Source organism: Balaenoptera borealis, assembly GCF_965194805.1.
Source record: "Balaenoptera borealis genome assembly, chromosome: 16".
In the NCBI taxonomy this organism is placed as follows: domain Eukaryota; kingdom Metazoa; phylum Chordata; class Mammalia; order Artiodactyla; family Balaenopteridae; genus Balaenoptera; species Balaenoptera borealis.
Window position 1 is genome coordinate 30,877,242 of NC_138872.1, and position 19,903 is coordinate 30,897,144.

A 19,903-nucleotide genomic window follows, 5' to 3' on the forward strand; every position below is an offset into this window, starting at 1 on the left:
CTAAAGGATCTTCTCTAAGTGGGAAACACAAGAGAAGAAAAGGACCTACAAAAACAAACCCAAAGCAATTAAGAAAATGGTCATAGGAACATACATATCGATAATTACCTTAAACGTGAATGGATTAAATGCTCCAACCAAAAGACACAGGCTTGCTGAATGGATACAAAAACAAGACCCATATGTATGCTGTCTACAAGAGACCCACTTCAGACCTGGGACACATACAGACTGCAAGTGAGGGGATGGAAAAAGATATTTCATGCAAATGGAAATCAAAAGAAAGCTGGAGTAGCAATACTCATATCAGATAAAATAGACTTTAAATTAAAGAATGTTACAAGAGGGCTTCCCTGGTGGTGCAGTGGTTGAGAATCTGCCTGCTAATGCAGGGGACACGGGTTAGAGCCCTGGTTTGGGAAGATCCCACATGCTGCGGAGCAACTGGGCCCGTGAGCCACAATTACTGAGCCTGCGCGTCTGGAGCCTGTGCTCCGCAACAAGAGAGGCCGCGATAATGAAAGGCCCGCGCACCGCGATGAAGAGTGGCCCCCACTTGCTGCAACTGGAGAAAGCCCTCGCACAGAAACGAAGACCCAACACAGCCATAAATAAATAAATAAACCCAAAAGTTTAAAAAAAAAAAAAAAAGAATGTTACAAGAGACAAGGAAGAACACTACATAATGATCAAGGGATCAATCCAAGAAGAAGATATAACAATTATAAATATATATGCACCCAACATAGGAGCACCTCAATACGTAAGGCAACTGCTAACAGCTGTAAAAGAGGAAATCGACAGTAACACAATAATAGTGGGGGACTTTAACACCTCACTTACACCGATGGACAGATCATCCAAAATGAAAATAAATAAGGAAACAGAAGCTTTAAATGACACAATAGACCAGATGGATTTAATTGATATTTATAGGACATTCCATCCAAAAACAGCAGATTACACTTTCTTCTCAAGTGCACACGGAACATTCTCCAGGATAGATCACATCTTGGGTCACAAATCAACCCTCAGTAAATTTAAGAAAATTGAAATCATATCAAGCATCGTTTCTGACCACAACGCTATGAGATTAGAAATGAATTACGGGGGAAAAAACGTAAAAAACACAAACACATGGAGGCTAAACACTACATTACTAAATAACCAAGAGATCACTGAAGAAATCAAGGAGGAAATCAAAAAATACCTAGAGACAAATGACAATGAAAGTACGACAATCCAAAACCTATGGGATGCAGCAAAAGCAGTTCTAAGAGGGAAGTTTATAGTTATACAAGCCTACCTCAAGAAACAAGAAAAATCTCAAACAATCTAACCTTACACCTAAAGGAACTAGAGAAAGAAGAACAAACAAAACCCAAAGTTAGCAGAGGGAAAGAAATCATAAAGATCAGAGGAGAAATAAATGAAATAGAAACAAAGAAAACAATAGCAAAGATCAATAAAACTAAAAGCTGGTTCTTTGAGAAGATAAACAAAATTGATAAACCATTAGCCAGACTCATCAAGAAAAAGAGGGAGAGGACTCAAATCAGTAAAATTAGAAATGAAAAAGTAGAAGTTACAACAGACACCACAGAAATACAAAGCATCCTAAGAGACTACTACCACCAACTCTATCCCAATAAAATGGACAACCTGGAAGAAATGGACAAATTCTTAGAAAGGTATAACCTTCCAAGACTGAAGCAGGAACAAATAGAAAATATGAACAGACCAATCACAAGTAATGAAATTGAAACTGTGATTAAAAATCTTCCAACAAACAAAAGCCCGGGACCAGATGGCTTCACAGGCGAATTCTACCAAACATTTAGAGAACAGCTAACACCCATCCTTCTCAAACTCTTTCAAAAAATTGCAGAGGAAGGAACACTCCCAAACTCATTCTATGAGGCCACCATCACCCTGATACCAAAACCAGACAAAGATACTACAAAAAAAGAAAATTACAGACCAATATCACTGATGAATATAGATGCAAAAATCCTCAACAAAATACTAGCAAACAGAATCCGACAACACATTAAAGGATCATACACCATGACCAAGTGGGATTTATCCCAGGAATGCAAGGATTCTTCAACATACGCAAATCAATCAATGTGATACACCATATTAACAAATTGAAGAATAAAAACCTTACGATCATCTCAATAGATGCAGAAAAAGCTTTTGACAAAATTCAACACCCATTTATGATAAAAACTCTCCAGAAAGTGGGCATAGAGGAAACCTACCTCAACATAGTAAAGGCCGTATACGACAAACCCACAGCAAACATCATTCTCAATGGTGAAAAACTGAAAGCATTTCCTCTAAGATCAGGAACGAGACAAGGATGTCCACTCTCACCATTATTATTCAACATAGTTTTGGAAGTCCTAGCCATGGCAATCAGAGAAGAAAAAGAAATAAAAGGAATCTAAATCAGAAAAGAAGAAGTAAAACTGTCACTGTTTGCAGGTGACATGATACTATACATAGAGAATCCTAAAGATGCCACCAGAAAACTACTAGAGGTAATCAATGAATTTGGTAAAGTTGCAGGATACAAAATTAATGCACAGAAATCTCTTGCATTCCTATGCACTAATGATGAAAAATCTGAAAGAGAAATTAAGGAAATACTCCCATTTACCATTGCAACAAAAAGAATAAAACACCTAGAAATAAACCTACCTAGGGAGACAAAAGACCTGTATGCAGAAAACTATAAGACACTGATGAAAGAAATTAAAGATGATACCAACAGATGGAGAGATATACCATGTTCTTGGATTGGAAGAATCAATATTGTGAAAATGACTATACTACCCAAAGCAATCTACAGATTCAATGCAATCCCTATCAAATTACCAATGGCATTTTTTACGGAACTAGAACAAAAAATCTTAAAATTTGTATGGAGACACAAAAGACCCCGAATAGCCAAAGCAGTCTTGAGGGAAAAAAACGGAGCTGGAGGAATCAGACTCCCTGACTTCAGACTATACTACAAAGCTACAGTCATCAAAACAATATGGTACTGGCACAAAAACAGAAACATAGATCAATGGAACAAGATCGAAAGCCCAGAGGTAAACCCACGCACCTATGGTCAACTAATCTATGACAAAGGAGGCAAGGATATACAATGGAGAAAAGACAGTCTCTTCAACAAGTGGTGCTGGGAAAACTGGACAGCTACATGTAAATGAATGAAATTAGAACACCCCCTAACACCGTACACAAAAATAAACTCAAAATGGATTAGAGACCTAAATGTAAGACCGGACACTATAAAGCTCTTAGAGGAAAACATAGAAAGAACACTCTTGGACATAAATCACAGCAAGATCTTTTTTGATCCACCTCCTAGAGTAATGGAAATAAAAACAAAAATGAACAAATGGGACCTAATGAAACTTAAAAGCTTTTGCACAGTAAAGGAAACCATAAAACAAGATGAAAAGGCAACCCTCAGAATGGGAGAAAATATTTGCAAATGAATCAACGGACAAAGGATTAATCTCCAAAATATATAAACAGCTCATGCAGCTCAATATTAAAAACACAAACAACCCAATCCAAAAATGGGCAGAAGACCTAAATAGACATTTCTCCAAAGAAGACATACAGATGGCCAAGAGGCACATGAAAAGCTGCTCAACATCACTAATTATTAGAGAAATGCAAATCAAAACTACAATGAGGTATCACCTCACACCAGTTAGCATGGGCATCATCAGAAAATCTACAAACAACAAATGCTGGAGAGGGTGTGCAGAAAAGGGAGCCCTCCTGTACTGTTGGTGGGAATGTAAATTGACACAGCCACTATGGAGAACAGTATGGAGGTTCCTTAAAAAACTAAAAATAGAATTACCATATGATCCAGTAATCCCACTACTGGGCATATACCCAGAGAAAACCACAATTCAAAAAGGCACATGCACCCCAATGTTCATTGCAGCACTATTTACAATAGCCAGGTCATGGAAGCAACCTAAATGCCCATCAGCAGACGAATGGATAAAGAAGTTGTGCTGCATATATACAATGGAATATTACTCAGCCATAAAAAAGAAAGAAATTGGGTCATTTGTTGAGACGTGGATGGATCTAGAGACTGTCATACAGAGTGAAGTAAGTCAGAAAGAGAAAAACAAATATCGTATATTAACGCATATATGTGGAACCTAGAAAAATGGTACAGATGAACCGGTTTGCAGGGCAGAAATTGAGACACAGAAGTAGAGAACAAACGTATGGACACCAAGGGGGGAAAGCCGCGGTAGTGGGGGGATGATGAATTGGGCAATTGGGATTGACATGTATACACTGATGTGTATAAAATTGATGACTAATAAGAACCTGCTGTATAAAAAAATAAATAAAAATTTTTTAAAAAGCAAGCCTTTTTTTAGACAATGACAAGCTGCTTCTAATATTTATATAAAAAGCAAAGATTCTAGAATAGCTATAACAGTTTTGAAAAGAGGAATAAAGTGGGAGGAATCACTATATGAAATATTAATAAGACTTCATATTTAGCTACTGTAATCAAGACATTGTGGTTATTGTTGGAGAGATAGACACATAGATCAATGGAACAGAATAAAGAACCCAGAAATAGAACCACATAAAAACATCCAACTGTTTTTTGACAGAGGTGCAGTCAATTCAGTGGAAGAAAGATAGCCTTTTCAACAAATAGTGCTAGAACAATTGGACAACCATAGGCAAGTAAATGAACTTTGACCTAAACTTCACATCCTACACAAAAATTAATTCAATGTGGATCACAGGTTTAAATGTAAAATGCAAAACTATAAAACTTTTAGGAAAAAAATAGGAGAAAATCTTCATATCCTAAAGCTAGGCAGAAGATTTTCAGATTTGACAACAAAAACATGACCTATGGAAAAAAATTAATAAATTGCCCACATCAAAATCAAAAGCTTTTGCTCTTTGAAAGACCCTGGTAAGAGGATGAAAAAAACAAGCTATAGGGCTTCCCTGGTGATGCATTGGTTAAAAATCTGCCTGCTAATGCAGGGGACACAGGTTCGAGCCCTGGTCCAGGAAGATCCCACATGCCGCGGAGCAGCTAAGCCCATGCACCGCAACTACTGAGCCTGCGCTCTAGAGCCTGTGAGCCACAACTGCTGAGCCCGCGTGCCACAGCTACTGAAGCCTGCGTGCCTAGAGCCCGTGCTCCGCAACAAGAGAAGCCACCACAATGAGAAGCCCGCACACCGCAATGAAGAGTAGCCCCTGCTCGCCGCAACTAGAGATAGCCTGCGTGCAGCAGCGAAGACCCAATGCAGCCATAAATAAGTTAATTAATTAATTTCAAAAAAAAGAAAAAAGCAAGAAAACAAGCTATATACTGGGAGAAAATATTTGGAAAAAACATTTCTGACAAAGGACTTGCATCTAGAATATAAAAAGAATTCTCAAAACTCAACATTAAAAAAATAAACAATCCAATTAGAAAATGGACAAAAAGTATGAACAAACATTTTACCAAAGAGGATATAAGTATGGCAGATAACCACATGAAAGATGTTCAGCATTAAAAGCCATTAAAGAAATGAAAATTAAAACCACAATGAGAACGTTGTATTCACAAGGTTTCATTGAGTTGGTTAATTTTTTAAACTGGTGAAAAATTGGAAATAACCTAAAATAAACTATTGTAAACATCTTCATTAAAAAAAAACACACACAAAACACAATGAGAGGGAATTCCCTGGTGGTCCAGTGGTTAGGACTCCACACTTCCACTGCCGAGGGCCCTGGTTCAATCCCTGGTCGGGGAACTGAGATCCCACAAGCCACGAGGCGTGGCCAAAAAAAAAAACACCCCACAGTGAGAATGAGATATCACTACACACCTATCAAATGGCTAAAATTTAAAATAGTGATAACACCAAATGCTAGAGAGAATGCAGAGAAATTGGATCATGCATACATTGCTGATAAGACGGCACAGCCAGTCTGGAAAATAGTTTGGCACTTACTATACTTAACCCAGCAATTGTATTCCTGGGCATTTATCCCAGAGAAATGAAAACTGATGTTCATACAAACACCTGTATACCAATGTTTATAGCGCCTGTACAGCAATATTTAGCAGCTTCATTCATAATAGCCCCAACTGGAAACAACCCAAGTATTTCTCAACAGGTGAATGGTTAAACACACTGTGCTACATACATATCATGGAATAATGCTCAGCAATAAGAAGAAACAAACTATTGATACAACTTGGATGAATCTGAGGAAGTTTTGCTGAGTGGAAAAAAAATCTGAGAAATGTACATGCTGCACAATTCCATTTATGTAACATTTGAAAATAAAAATTTTAGACCAAAAATAGATAACAGACCTACTGAAGCTTCACCTTTCTCTGACTTCTTCTTGACCCTCTTTTCAAAGGGTTCATTAGATTAGGTCAGACTTACCCACACTCAAGGGGAGGGGATTATACAGGATATGCACATCAATATAGTAGGAATCTTAGGAGCCATATTAGAATTTTCACTGCCACTGGCTATATTTGGAGTGGGGCTAGCAGGGTTAGGTTGTTTCTCTAACCCCAGGGAATTTGAGCTCTAGGCTCTAGTCAGCACAATTTCAATTTGATAACATCTGCTAACACTGCCAAGTTACAGATCACATACAATTGTAAAATATTTTATTTGGGTTCTAGAAAATATAATTTACTGACTTGTTTTAAGTTCAGGTTGTTTTCATACTGACATACCTTATTATATTCCAAATCCGATTGAACTTCAAGCTTTGTTTCTTATAGTTGAAAACTGATTAATATTTTTAAGATTCTTAGTGAAACCTTGACTTATATTGCTGGCGTTTTTCCCATTTGGAAAGAGGGCTCTGTGCATATAAACAGGCTTTTGTGCTAGAGATAGCTTTGCTGTTGCCAATTCTGACTTCTAGTTTTTTTTTTCCTCCCATTGCCCTGTTGCTCCACCCTCTGAAAGTCACTGAAATGGTCATTTCCTTCTGGAGGGATCTCTTCCCCACACTTACTTTTTTAAAGTACTTTTTTCAAGTTTAAGACTCAAAGAGATGATTTTCTGCCTGATTTTTTGGTCCTCTTTACCTGGACTGGATCACTCACTTGAAATAAGATCCACTTATGAAAGCTGCATTCAGGAGCACTTTTGAAAATAAATGATAGCATGCTCACCATTTAGTTTGCCAGGCTTCCCTTGAAAAAACAGGTAAGTTCTGTTGAAAATATGTCTTTTTGCTCTTTGTTACAAATAGCTGCAGTATTCACGAACAATGTGACTGGACCCTTGGCATCATGTATTCTTGGTGTCTTCTCAAAAGAACCTGATCAATGCTGGTTCTCTCTATACTTGGGACTGTATCTGGGTGTGTGCTGTGTGGAGGGCTGAGCTTGCATCTTCCTGGGCAGATGTGGGCATGTTCTCAACAGAGGGGGCTGCACCTTTCTGTATTGCTTTATATTCCTCAGAGCCTTAGTCTTTCTAGGTGTAGTTAGCTTTTAAATACACACTTAGAGACCATATAGATTTAGTTAAAATGTAGAGACTTATTTAAGGAAGAGAATAGGAAAATGTCTAAATGGTTCAGTGTAGGTCATGCAGTTAAATTTCAGTACGGCTTTCAATGCAGACAAAAGCCTTTTTTGTCTTTGATTCTCATTTTTTAAAGCAAAATAACTGAGGCAATTTAATTCTCTACTCAGAAATTCGTGTAAATATTAGTGTTTTAAAAATGGTAATGGTAAACTCAAGTTCTTTCACTCTGAACTGACCCCAGGATTCTTTTCCATAATTAGGAACAGAGCAAAACCTACAACTGCTAACTGAGGGAGTTTGCAAGTAACTATAAAAATCTTTGTAGATTCAGTTTAAAATTGTAAAAAGAAACCACCCAGACTGAAAAGGCGTGTGTCAGAGGGTGGTGGGTGTGTTGGGTCAGTTGTGCCTGGTTTCTGGTTGGTTGCTCTTGTTGGTGAGTGCCCCTCCCTCAGCCTCTGCTTTCAAAACGTGATTCTAGATGTTCCCCCGAGTCAGCAGGACTCACCTGGCTTCAGCCATGGCTATAGTTTGGGAGGGTAGGTATTCAAGATAGAGAATGCACAGGTAGACATTGTGTGTGAGGTGGGAAGATGGGTGGTGGTGCTGGGATTCTGGCTTGTTACAGGCTCTGCAACAGAGGTTGTTATTGTAATGTGGAACTAATATTAAAGTCCTCTCCATGCTGGGTGTTTCATTTGCTAGTTTATGTAAGAGGCTAGTGTTCATAAGTGAAGGCAACACAGAATTTATATTGAGAACTGGGCATTCATTTAGATATTAGAGTTATGTTTATGGATGCTAATAGGATTGTGATACTAAGCAAAGGATGTATGAAACTTTTGTTTGTCTTCACTCAGATGTACTTTTTCTAGTAACAGCTTTATTGAGATATAAGTCACATACCATACAATTCACCCATATAAAGTGTACAATTTAGTGGTTTTTAATATGTTCACAGAATATTTTAGAATGTTTTCATCACCCCCAAAATAAACCCCATACCCAGATGCAGTCCCTTCCCATTTCTTCCTTCCTCTAGCCCCTGGCAACCACCACTCTACTTTCTTTCTCTATGGATTTGCCTGTTTTGGGCATTTTATATAAATTGAATCATGTAATAGGTGGTCCTTTGTGACTGGCTTCTTTGACTTAGCATAGTGTTTTCAAGGTGCAACCATATTTAGTATGTTTCAGTACTTCATTCCTTTTTAAGACTGAATAATGTTCTATTGTATGGATAAACCACATTTTGTTTATCCATTCATCTGTTAATGGATACTTGGGTTGTTTTTACTCTTTAGCTGTTATGAATAGTCAGATATACTTCTAAAGTTTATATTTATTTTATGATAATAATGTATACACATAGCTTCTGGTATTAGATGTCTGTACCTTAAGGATTTTAAAAATTATAAAGCCACGAAATACATTTAGAACTAAACTACTTAAAGTATAAATCTGGACTTCCCTGGCAGTCCAGGGGTTAAGACTCTACGCTCCCAACACAGGGGGTGCAGGTTCGATCCCTGGTTGGGGAACTAAGATCCGACATGCCTCACGGTGCAACCAAAAAAAATAAATAAGAAAGTATAAATCTGTCTTAGTTTCAGATGGCATTTAAACTTCCTGTACAACCTCATGGTTTTCATCATGATCATTATTTATTATTCCTTCTTAAAAGTCTCCTCTTTTCTACTTTTCAGCTGTGGCTTTGGCTGTTTCTTCTCAGTTCTTCAGTGCCATTGTTCCCTAGGGTTTCCTCTGGGCCCTTTTCCCTGGATAGTCCCATCCACACCATCTATGAACAGCACCTATGTCTGGGATGGGTAAATCTTTCTCTAGTAGAACTCTCTCCTGTGATCTCCATAGCTAGGACCCACTAGACTTCCTTTAACATTCACTCACTTAGCTGACTTTCTGACCCAGAGAGGCAGCCATGAGTGGACAGCAGGAGCCATGCCAGATACTGGGAGATGCCCCCGTGCTCCTGGACACCCTGGGAGGAGAAGGGAGTGCCCTGTGGTGCCTGAGTCTGCATGAGGCGGGGCAACACCAGAGCTGAGCCCTAAGGAACGTGAGTTCAGTGTTCTGGGTGGGGAAGGGACATGTTCAGTCACTTTCCAGAACTACTAGGAGTTTAGCAGAGCTGAAGTGACTGTTCTGTGAGCAAGGAGCTGGAGAGTAGGGCAGACCAAAGCTGTCATGAAGAGACTGGGGCTTCAGCTGAGGAATTTGCACTGTGGCCTGAAAACCACTGGGAGTCATTGAAATGCTTTAAGCCAAGAGGTGACCAAGATCAGTGTTTAGAAAGATGCCTCTGGCAGCAGTTACAAAAATGGATTGGAAGGACCAGGGCTGGATTGGGGAGTCTTACTTAGAAACCCAGGGGAGAGGTCCCTCTGATGACCCTTCGGCATATCCCATAGCAGCTTCTTTTCCTCATCTGTGCCTCTGCAGTCATAGACATGTCTGGTTTTTCACTCTACAAAGATTTCCTTAAGGGCAAGGGCTCTTTTATATTTCTGTGTCCTCAGTGTCATAGCATAGTGTTAATCAACTGTAGACACTCCATAAATGTGCACTAGATGAATGCATAGTTGTAGATGAGAGCTTTATTCTCGGTATCAGAACTTTGGGTTTTTTGGCAACTTTTGTAACATTTATATAGGTAATGGCAGCTTTTTTCTGATATTGTCAGCATGATTGTTGACCAGTGCTGAAGAGCCAGCAGGGGTTAGAGACCAAGAATTTATTGTCCCAGTCTACATAGTGTGGTGTTAGAAGATTGAATCGTTCTAGGTTGGAATCTTGTCAAACTCTCAAAAGAGTTGAGAAGTAGAAGAAAAGGGAAGGATGAGTACACAAACATCCCTAATTTTACAAAGAGGGTAGTTAAGGAATACTGGCTATATTGAAATACTTAAGAATGAAATGATAGGAAGTCTGGGATTTGCTTCAAAATAATATGATCACGGGGAAATGGGTAGAGTATGGATGGATAAAATAAGATTGGCCGTGAGCTGTAATTATTAAAGCTGGGTGATAAACACATGGGGTTCATTATACTATTCTCTCTACTTGTTAAAAAGTTTAATATTTTCCACAATAAAAAAATTTTTTTAGGGATAATACAGATGATTGAACAAGAAATAAAGGTCCAAATATATTATTTAACCTCCCAAAACTAGCTGCAAGAATATGCCTCAGCTGGGCCTGCAGCCTAGGCCAGCTGGGACATATCTCAGAACTGACATTCTGTTCTCCTTTGCAGGAAGCACACAGCACTGTACTAGAGTTTTACCAGTTATTAGCCACTGTCGGGCAGTTTTAGAACAATCAGAGGGCAGGAGAAAAACCTCCTCTCCCTCAGCCCAGCATACTTCACCCTAGTGAAAATGGCAAAGGGAGCTTCCCTGAGAGCTACTGACTTCTCCCCACCCCCCAAGCAGGGGTGCATCAGAGGCCTGAGGGCTCCTCCCCATGGGCCTGTGAGGTTTGGGAAGCTGCTTTCCAGTGGGCATGGCTATATTGTCTTCTGCTCCTACAGCCTTTTGTGGGTGCAAGGCACATCCTCTCCCTGAATCCAAGGGTATTATATCCATTTCCTGTCTGTTTTGGCATCTTTCCATCACCATCACCCTCAGGATAACAACACAGAAATTATAACAGAGGCAGTAAAAATAGTGATATAATTCTACTGGGGGATTGGGGGGTGGGGGGGTGATGGCCTAAATCACCTTCTAATCTAGTAGGAAGTTAGTAAGTGATGCCTAAAATAACTAGATCAAGAAGTAACAAAAAACAAAATGAAACAAAACAAAACCCAACTTATTAGTGATAAAAAGATAACCTCCCAGAAGAACTGAACAGAAATCTAATTAAAGGTGAGGGCCTCTGGAGAGAAGCCTTAAGAAGAAGAAGAGGGGCTTCCCTGTTGGTAGAGTAGTTAAGAATCTGCCTGCCACTACAGGGGACACGGGTTTGAGCCCTGGTCCGGGAAGATCCCACATGCTGCGGAGCAGCTAAGCCTGTGTGCCACAACTACTGAGCCTGCACTCTAGAGCCCGTGAGCCACAACTGCTGAGCCCACGTGCCACAACTATTGAAGCCCGCGCGCCTAGAGCCCATGCTCTGCAACAAGAGAAGCCACCATAATGAGAAGCCCGCACACTGCAACAAAAAGTAGCCCCTACTCACCACAACTAGAGAAAGCCTGTGCGCAGCAACGAAGACCCAACGCAGCCAAAAATATTAATTAATTTTTAAAAAAAGAGAGGAGGGGGTGGGGAGGAATCATTGTTGATATTTCAACCAGGTATATGTAGTTCTTAATGGTTTTTAAATTATTGATGAACATGATAGAATGAAATAGGGATTCTGGAGAGTGGTGAAAATGAATGGCTGGAAGGAACTTTGAGGAAGAGAGCCCAGAGGTTGACAGTGGACAGACGGTGAGTGTTAGCTTACATGTCAGGAATGAGCAGGTTGGTAGTGTTACCCAGTCTTGAGGCTCTGACCAGAGCTTGGGTATATAGTTTCTGTGCCTGCACAAACCAGCATTAGGTGGGTGGTGTGTGAGGCCAGGTGATGGTCACTGGGATCCAGTCCAGGGCCTATGGTCTCAACATAGAGTTCCATATAGAACTTAGGTTTAGAAAAAAAAAGTTGTTTTGTGTCACAGCAAAACTCACGGCAGTGGCAGCACTAGACTCAAGTTAGGATATGCTCAGCCAGTAGTCATAGAATCTTCCATCCTTGGCACAGCTGTGGCCTAGACTGGAAAGCTGTTTGTAAACAGGCCTAAGTTCTCATGGGAGGAATCAGTCCTCTCCTGGCCTTGCAGTGTTCAGAGTTATGTGGCAAGATTGGCAAGGAGCCAGGAGCCAGAGGGCAGCCATGACCACTTAAGCCCTCTCTGGTCCTAATGTCGGGTCTTCAGCATCTGCAGAGCCTGGCCTCTCGGGGAGAGTTGAGGAGCAGATGGGCCATAGTCAGGAAGGGTTCCCTGGCCAGGTGGAGCTGAGCCCTGGTGGAGCCGCTGGCCTCAGGGGGCCAAGGCAGCTGCCATGTGCATATAGACCTTGGGTTTTCTTAAAGCCTGACGAGTGCTGCCTTGAAGCTAGAAAACTTCACCTCGCAGAGCAGCCAGCTATCCTTTCCCATCCTCTCCCTGACTTAAATGCTTGTAACAGTGAAGATAGTTCTTGGTGGAGAAGATAAAAGCAAATTAGAGGTTCTCCCTTTTCAGACCTTCTATATTAAACAGTGATCTTTCCCTATTCATTCATTCATTCATTTGTAACTGCTTTGTGGATTGTACGTATAGATGCAAAACACCAGTGTTAAAAAAAAAATTGTTTTGTGGCAGTTGAGTATAATAAGTGTCATATTCTCTTACTTTTACAGTAAGCTTGGGCTCAGCCTATACCCACCATAGTTGATGAAATTCATTCTCAGCCTGTATCCACAGAGCCCCGTCCCCTTCCCTCAGAGACATGCAGAAACCTCAGGGCTTAACTGAGTCCAGAGATTTTCATTCACTGACTGCTACTCCTGGTGCCCTGGCCCATGGCCATGAGGTTTGAAGGCAGCTGTCCTCACTCCCATATGTGACAGGCTTGGGTGCAGAATGATCGCTGGTGCTTCAGAGCCTCACCAAGGCCTACTGTGCAGTTACTCCTTATTTCTCTGTACTTTCAAAACTCTAAAACATCCTCTCCATTTCCTTCATTTCCTTCCATTTCCTGGTTTTGAGGTTTGGGCCAGGCCATCTTCCTATACCGCCACTTCCTCACCCCACACCCCACCCTGGGGAAGATCCGCCGCCGGGCGTCTGGGAGTCCCCCTGAGTCCGAGCCGGAGCCGAGTCCAAAAGGGAGCGGGGGCGCGAGCGGGAGCCAGGCTGGGCCCGGTGGGCGCCGCCCGCCATGAACCACAAGCCCCTGCTGCAGGAGCAGCCTCCTGCCTACAACCTGTAGGGTAGCCAGGGCTACTTTGTGCATAGCCCACACCGCTACGGCGCCCTCCCAGCCGCCGCCCTACCCCTACCTCCTCACAGGGTTACCCACCTACCACCCCAGGGTCTACAACATCCACAGTCGGAATGTCACCCGGCACCCTGCCAGTTCCATCGTTGTCGTTGGAGGCTGCCCTGTCTGCAGGCTCGGGGTTCTGGAGGACTCCTTCACCTTCCTGGGCATCTTCTTGGCCATCGTCTTGTTCCCCTTTGGGTTCATCTGCTGTTTTGCCTTGAGGAAGTGAAGATGCCCCAACTGTGGAGCAAACTTTATTTAAAGGAAACAACACACCTGGCTTTCCCACACCCAGTTATGTTTTCCTAATTACACCAACCCCAGTGCCCAGGACGTAGGGCAAGGCTTCCCGTCCTGTGTAAGGTAGCAAGAACCAAACAGGGAACCAGAAGAATTCCAGGGCCACCTTTTCATCGAATGGTGCTGAGCGATCGTTTGTCACCGTCAGTCGGAGTTTCATAGTAGCAGAGGGGTTTTCTCCACTGGGAGGGTAGAAAAAAAATGTTGGCAGAAATACTCCAAGACAGGGATTTGATTTGAAAAGAGCTTATAACTACTGCTCTCGCTCTGTAAAATTATATAGCTTATATAAATTCCAGACATTTTCTGAAGGAAAAAAAAAGAACCTTTGCTTCTCTATGAAACCTTATAACTTTGGAGACTTACATGATAAACATTCAACAAAAGAAAACCACTTTTAGAGTAGTGTGAGTCTTGGGGACCAGCCACACTGGCAGCAAGTTTATATAGGTTCTTTTTTTTTTTTTTAATACATTTATTTATTTATATCTTATTTTTGGCTGTGTTGAGTCTTCATTGCTGCGCGCAGGCCTTCTTTAGCTGCGGCGAGCGGGAGCTTCTCATTGCGGTGGCTTCTCGTTGCAGAGCATGGGCTCTAGGCTTCAGTAGTTGTGGCACACGGGCTCAGTAGTTGTGGCTCGTGGGCTCTAGAGCGCAGGCTCAGTAGTTGTGGCTCATGGGCTTAGTTGCTCCGCAGCACGTAGGATCTTCCTGGACCAGAGCTCGAACCCGTGTCCCCTGCATTGGCAGGCGGATTCTTAACCACTGCGATACCAGGAAAGCCCTATATAGATTCTTTATGATTTTAAATTGTATGTGAATGTGGTGTGGCTCTACTTTAGCAAGAAATCAGGCTAATGGTTGGGATCCCAGCTGCCCTTAGGAGTGTTATGTGGCACAGGACACACAGACACCTGATGGGTCTTCAGAAGGTGCCATTAGCATCCAAATTTTTTGGCACCCTACAGTGAGTATAAAATCACCTCATGGATTTCTTTAAAACACTGAGGACATACTAATGTTTTAAAAGATTAAAATCTAAACAGAATTGGATGCACTAAAATCTGTTTACTTCTCCTTCTTTATGTCTTGTAACCTGGACTCTTCATTCCTCAAGACTGAGTAACCTCGTTTATGTAATTGTTTTTCCCCAGTCTTATTAAAAACCTTTATATGAGGACTGTAGCCATATTCTGCAGTTTTCCTTCTCTCAAGGAACCTTCTTATTTAGGATGATTACTATAATAAATGAAGGAAACAAAGAATATGGTTTCTCCTTGTCTATGATATCAAATCTATGTATCTTTGTATTTCTGATTATAAATGGTGGCTAGAGGGAGGATACAAAAACTTCAGATTCTATGCCCCATAATATTCTATGGCCTGAATAGGTAATATTGGACCTTTATTTAAATGTCAAAAAGAAAATAAGAGCATCAAAAAGAAAAGCAGTGGAAGCTTCTCCTCTCTTCTGCCTCTGTGAGTCTATGAAAGGAGTGCAAAGCACTGAATTGTTACTGTGCTGGGGCCTAGGCTGTAGCACTTTCCTTGCATTGCTGTAGGATGGGAGTTGACAAGAGTAGGTGGGGGGGGAGGTAGGGTGGGATTAGGAAAAGAAGACGCTAATCATTTACTTACGTGACTCTTGTCATACTTACTGCCTTCATTTCAATAATTACCATCTTATTCAATAATTGTTTCATTTATAGTACCATTATCTCCCCAAGGAGGGCTGTGGTCCCTTAAAAATAAGCAGAGAACACACCATAACATCTGGCTAGTACCATGTGTGTCATAGGGTAGTAAGGACACAATTATCATACTTATAAATTCTAAGGTGCACATTTTTTCATGCTCTAATATCTCTGAAATCATGATACATCTTACAATGATTTTAAAAGCAGTGTGTCATAGTGTAACTGACAGTGTTTTCTTAATAGTACACAAAATAATGCCTCTTTTAGTGGTGTCTTAGATTTGATGAACTACGTTAGGGATTTTATAATATTCTTGGTATAAAATTATTTAAGTTCAAATTGGTGTTATATTGATTGTCAGATGATATTCAGTGTAGTGAAACTTGGGATAAGGTTTTTTTTTAAAAAAAGGACTTTATCTTGAAGTGAGTACATTAAGTGTCAAAGGGATGAAGGGCACAAAAGGAAGCTGCCCACCTCACGGTAGATCCAAGAATTGGAATTTGAAGCAAACGAGAGCATTTTGTCTTGAAAAGGGCACAAGGAGGTAGCAAGTAACCTGACTTGCTTGTCATTGGGGTCATTACCAGGAGTCTGAGAAGTCTTCCAGGTCAGACTAAAAACTGAGATCTGGTGTCAAGAGCAGGGGGACTGTAGGGGTTTGTGTTGAGTCTCAGAATATCACTTTTGTGTGGCAATTAAGCAAGAAAAACTAAAGGGATGAGGTGCTTTTCCTCAAGTGAAAAAATTTCATTAATCTCTTCCTGAAATGTTAATGTCTTTCTGCTTCAACGAGAAGGCTGAGTTAATGGTGCTATCTTATAACCCAATCACTCTATGTGTTTTTCTGTCACAGATTGCCTTCTCCCAGCACAGCAATTTTATGGACCTGGTACAGTTCTTCGTGACCTTCTTCAGGTAATTTCAGTTATACAAACTGTATCTGTTCTTTTGATTCAGGCACTTAATTTCATTAATTATCAGCCCATAAAAGATAAATGAATAATCCTATGTTTGCACAACAGATCAAACTAACTTTATATGTATTCCTGAAAAGTTACATGTCGGTTACAATACTGTAAATTCAATCTAATCTGATAAAATGAAGACATTTGGTTTGTATGTTCTGGCTTTTTGCGGCAGCTTTTCATGTACCCTATACTAAATGTAGGTAATTTAGTTCTTCATATGGGGAGGATTTGGGGTTGAAATAACATGTAATTAATAATGATTACTGGTGTGTGCTACATATATGCTTCTTCTTGTTCACGAGATGTTTCAGGTGATTATCTATAGAGTTTTAAAGCTAAAAGTGATGTGTTAGGCCCTGAGATTCTTTTGTTTTTATACTTTTTTTTCAGTTTAATTTTATTTTTAAGAAAATACTATTACACATAATTGAAAAAGTGCTACAGTGCAAAGAGAAAGCGACAGCATCCTGCCCCACACCTTCCCATCTTCACTGTCCCCATTTAAATTATTTTAATTGTTTTTTACTTCTCCATGCTTACACTTTTTTTTTTCCAAAGGAGAAAAATTATTTAATTTAGATAAATGCAAAAATGGATATTCAATATATTTCAAAATCCAATGCTGATTTTTTTTTTAATCTAAAGCATTGCATTCCTTTCTATTTCACCACTTAATATCATAGTCATTACTATAAAGTATTTTCAACATTAGACAAGGAATTATACAGTTAGGTACAATATAACTTTCTTTCATGGCTGGAACAGATAGGGTAAACTTATTCAATTTACCCACTCTTTGCCCAATCTTCTGACAAATCCCACTAGGTTTTACCCTAATTAACATAATTTCCTAACGTTTTGCTCTGCCTAATGGATTTTGAGTATGTTCAACCTTTAGAGGCATCCGTGTCAGTGGCTTACACTCTTTCTTGATTTTTCAATTCAGTTATCTTTTGATGTCCTACTGTAGAAAGGTTTATTATCTTATGTTACCTCCGCCAGGACCCCCCCACACACTATAAACACATAGAAATTCCCCTTCCTCCCACTCCTGTAATATAGTTACATCACAATGTTTGGCTAAATCAGGAGTCCCTATTTATGTTGTTATAATCATAAAAAACCTGTTTGCAGCTGAGTTGAACTATAATTATACTTCCCCATTTTTTGGGTGGGGGAATCACTCTTTGCTTATCCTAAATGTAATATTTGCCATATTTGGGGTTTTTAATTGTTTGGTTTTCTATGTAGCTACCCCTGATTTACCCCTATTCTCTGACAGAATTGAACAATCTCTCAGTATGGTCAAACACAAGCAAGTACTCTCCTGGTTTTAGTTTCTCTTGGAGATTTCTGCCCTAGAACCCTAGCCTGCTGCTTCCAAGTGCACTAGTTGTTTTTGAGGCCTGCTGCACAACTGTCGTCTTGGGAATTTCTTTTGCCTTCCTCTTATATTAAAGTCTCTGTCTCCTCGATCCCATGTCTTTGTCTTCCTGTTTATTCCCTCCTTATATTGGGGCACATTCTCCAGGAAGTTTCTAAGAAAAGGTACGTGTGGAGGTAACTTTTCTATGACCTTCCCTGTCTGAAAATGTTTTAATTTTACCCTCACATTTGATTGAAAATTCGAATACAGAATTCTAGGTTAGAAACATCTTCCATTAAAATTTAGAAGGCGCAGACTTCCCTGATGGTCCAGTGGTTAAGATTCCACGCTTCTGGGCTTCCCTGGTGGCGCAGTGGTTGAGAATCTGCCTGCCAATGCAGGGGACATGGGTTCAAGCCCTGGTTTGGGAAGATCCCACATGGCGCGGAGCAACTGGGCCCGTGAGCCACAATTACTGAGCCTGTGCGTCTGGAGCCTGTGCTCCGCAAGAAGTGAGGCCGCGATAGTGAGAGGCCCGCGCACCGCGATGAAGAGTGGCCCCCACTTGCTGCAACTAGAGAAAGCCCTTGCACAGAAACGAAGACCCAACACAACCAAAAATAGATAAATAAATAAGCCTACACCTTTAAAAAAAAAGAATGAGCTTGTAAAAAAAACAGATTCCACGCTTCCAGTTCAGGGGGCATGGGTTCAATCCCTGTTTGGGGAAGTTCCACATGCTGTGCACCATGGCCAAAAAAAAAAAAGTATTGAGAAGGCATTTTGCTGTTTCTTCTTGTTTCTAGTATTAATATTCAGAAGGTTAGTGCCATTATAATAACCACTCCTTGTATGGGATCTGTCTTCTCTCTTTAAAAAAAATATATTGAAGTATAATATAAAATTACAGAAACACTTAGAAATCATTAATGTCTAGCTCAGTGAATTATCACAAATTGAACATGCTCATGTAACCACTACCCAGGACAAGAGTTTTTTTCCCCCTAGGGTATTGCCAGTACCCAGTGTCCTTTTTGACCCATCTCCTAGAGAAATGGAAATAAAAACAAATAAACAAATGGGACCTAATGAAACTTAAAAGCTTTTGCACAGCAAAGGAAACCATAAACAAGACTAAAAGACAACCCTCAGAATGGGAGAAAATATTTGGAAGCGAAGCAACTGACAAAGGATTAATCTCCACAATATACAAACAGCTCGTGCAGCTCAATATTGAAAAAAACCACAGATTTAAGGCATGTGGGATCTTCCCGGACCAGGGCTCGAACCCGTGTCTCCTGCATTGGCAGGCGGATTCTTAACCACTGTGCCACCAGGGAAGCCCAGATGGTCCTTAATTTGTATTGCCAATGTCTTTGCATTTTTCTGTGATACCTCTGGGATAATTTTTATCCTAAAATTGCTATATCAAAATGCAAAAACACTACCAAATAGCCCCTCAGAACAGTTGCATGAATTTACACTTCTACAGCAGGAATGTAATTTCTCTTACTATTTCTGCCTATTTCTCTTACTACCATTAACTATTTTTCATTATTTTTAATTTTGCCAATCAGGGAGGTGTCATTGGTACCTTGTTTTAATTTGTATTTGTTTATAAATGATATTTACTAATCTCTTATACCTTATAGTTCTTGTTTTGAATTATCTGTTTGTATCCTTTGCTCATATTTCTATTGGGATGTTCACCTTTTTCTTAATGAAGTTTAGGACCATCTTTTAACCCTATTTATGGTATTTTTCACCAAGCAGATGTGTCAGTTTTTTCCTTTATTTTCTTCATGAGCATTTTATCTATTGTTATTTTTTTTTTATTTTTAGGTGTTCCTTTATCTATCTTGAATCTACTTGAATTATAGCTTTACTATATTTCCATATAGATAGGCTTCAGAAACTTGTCAATGAATGAAAGCAGGATATTAATTAC

General features: G+C 40.2%; 1 protein-coding gene and 1 pseudogene across 8 annotated transcripts in view; both read left to right on the top strand.

Annotated features, from left to right (window-relative positions):
- Window positions 1-19,903, top strand: part of ATRN (attractin) — a 160,014-nt gene that overhangs the window by 110,983 nt on the left and 29,128 nt on the right. For all 7 annotated transcript variants that reach the window (XM_082358973.1, XM_082358967.1, XM_082358968.1 and 4 more), the window contains one exon: window positions 16,475-16,536. In XM_082358973.1, the coding sequence (XP_082215099.1) occupies window positions 16,475-16,536 (62 nt within the window). The remainder of the gene's footprint in view (window positions 1-16,474; window positions 16,537-19,903) is intronic.
- Window positions 11,860-16,464, top strand: LOC309612887 (membrane protein BRI3 pseudogene; annotated as a pseudogene). Its single transcript has one exon. The product of its transcript is annotated as a membrane protein BRI3 pseudogene (transcript).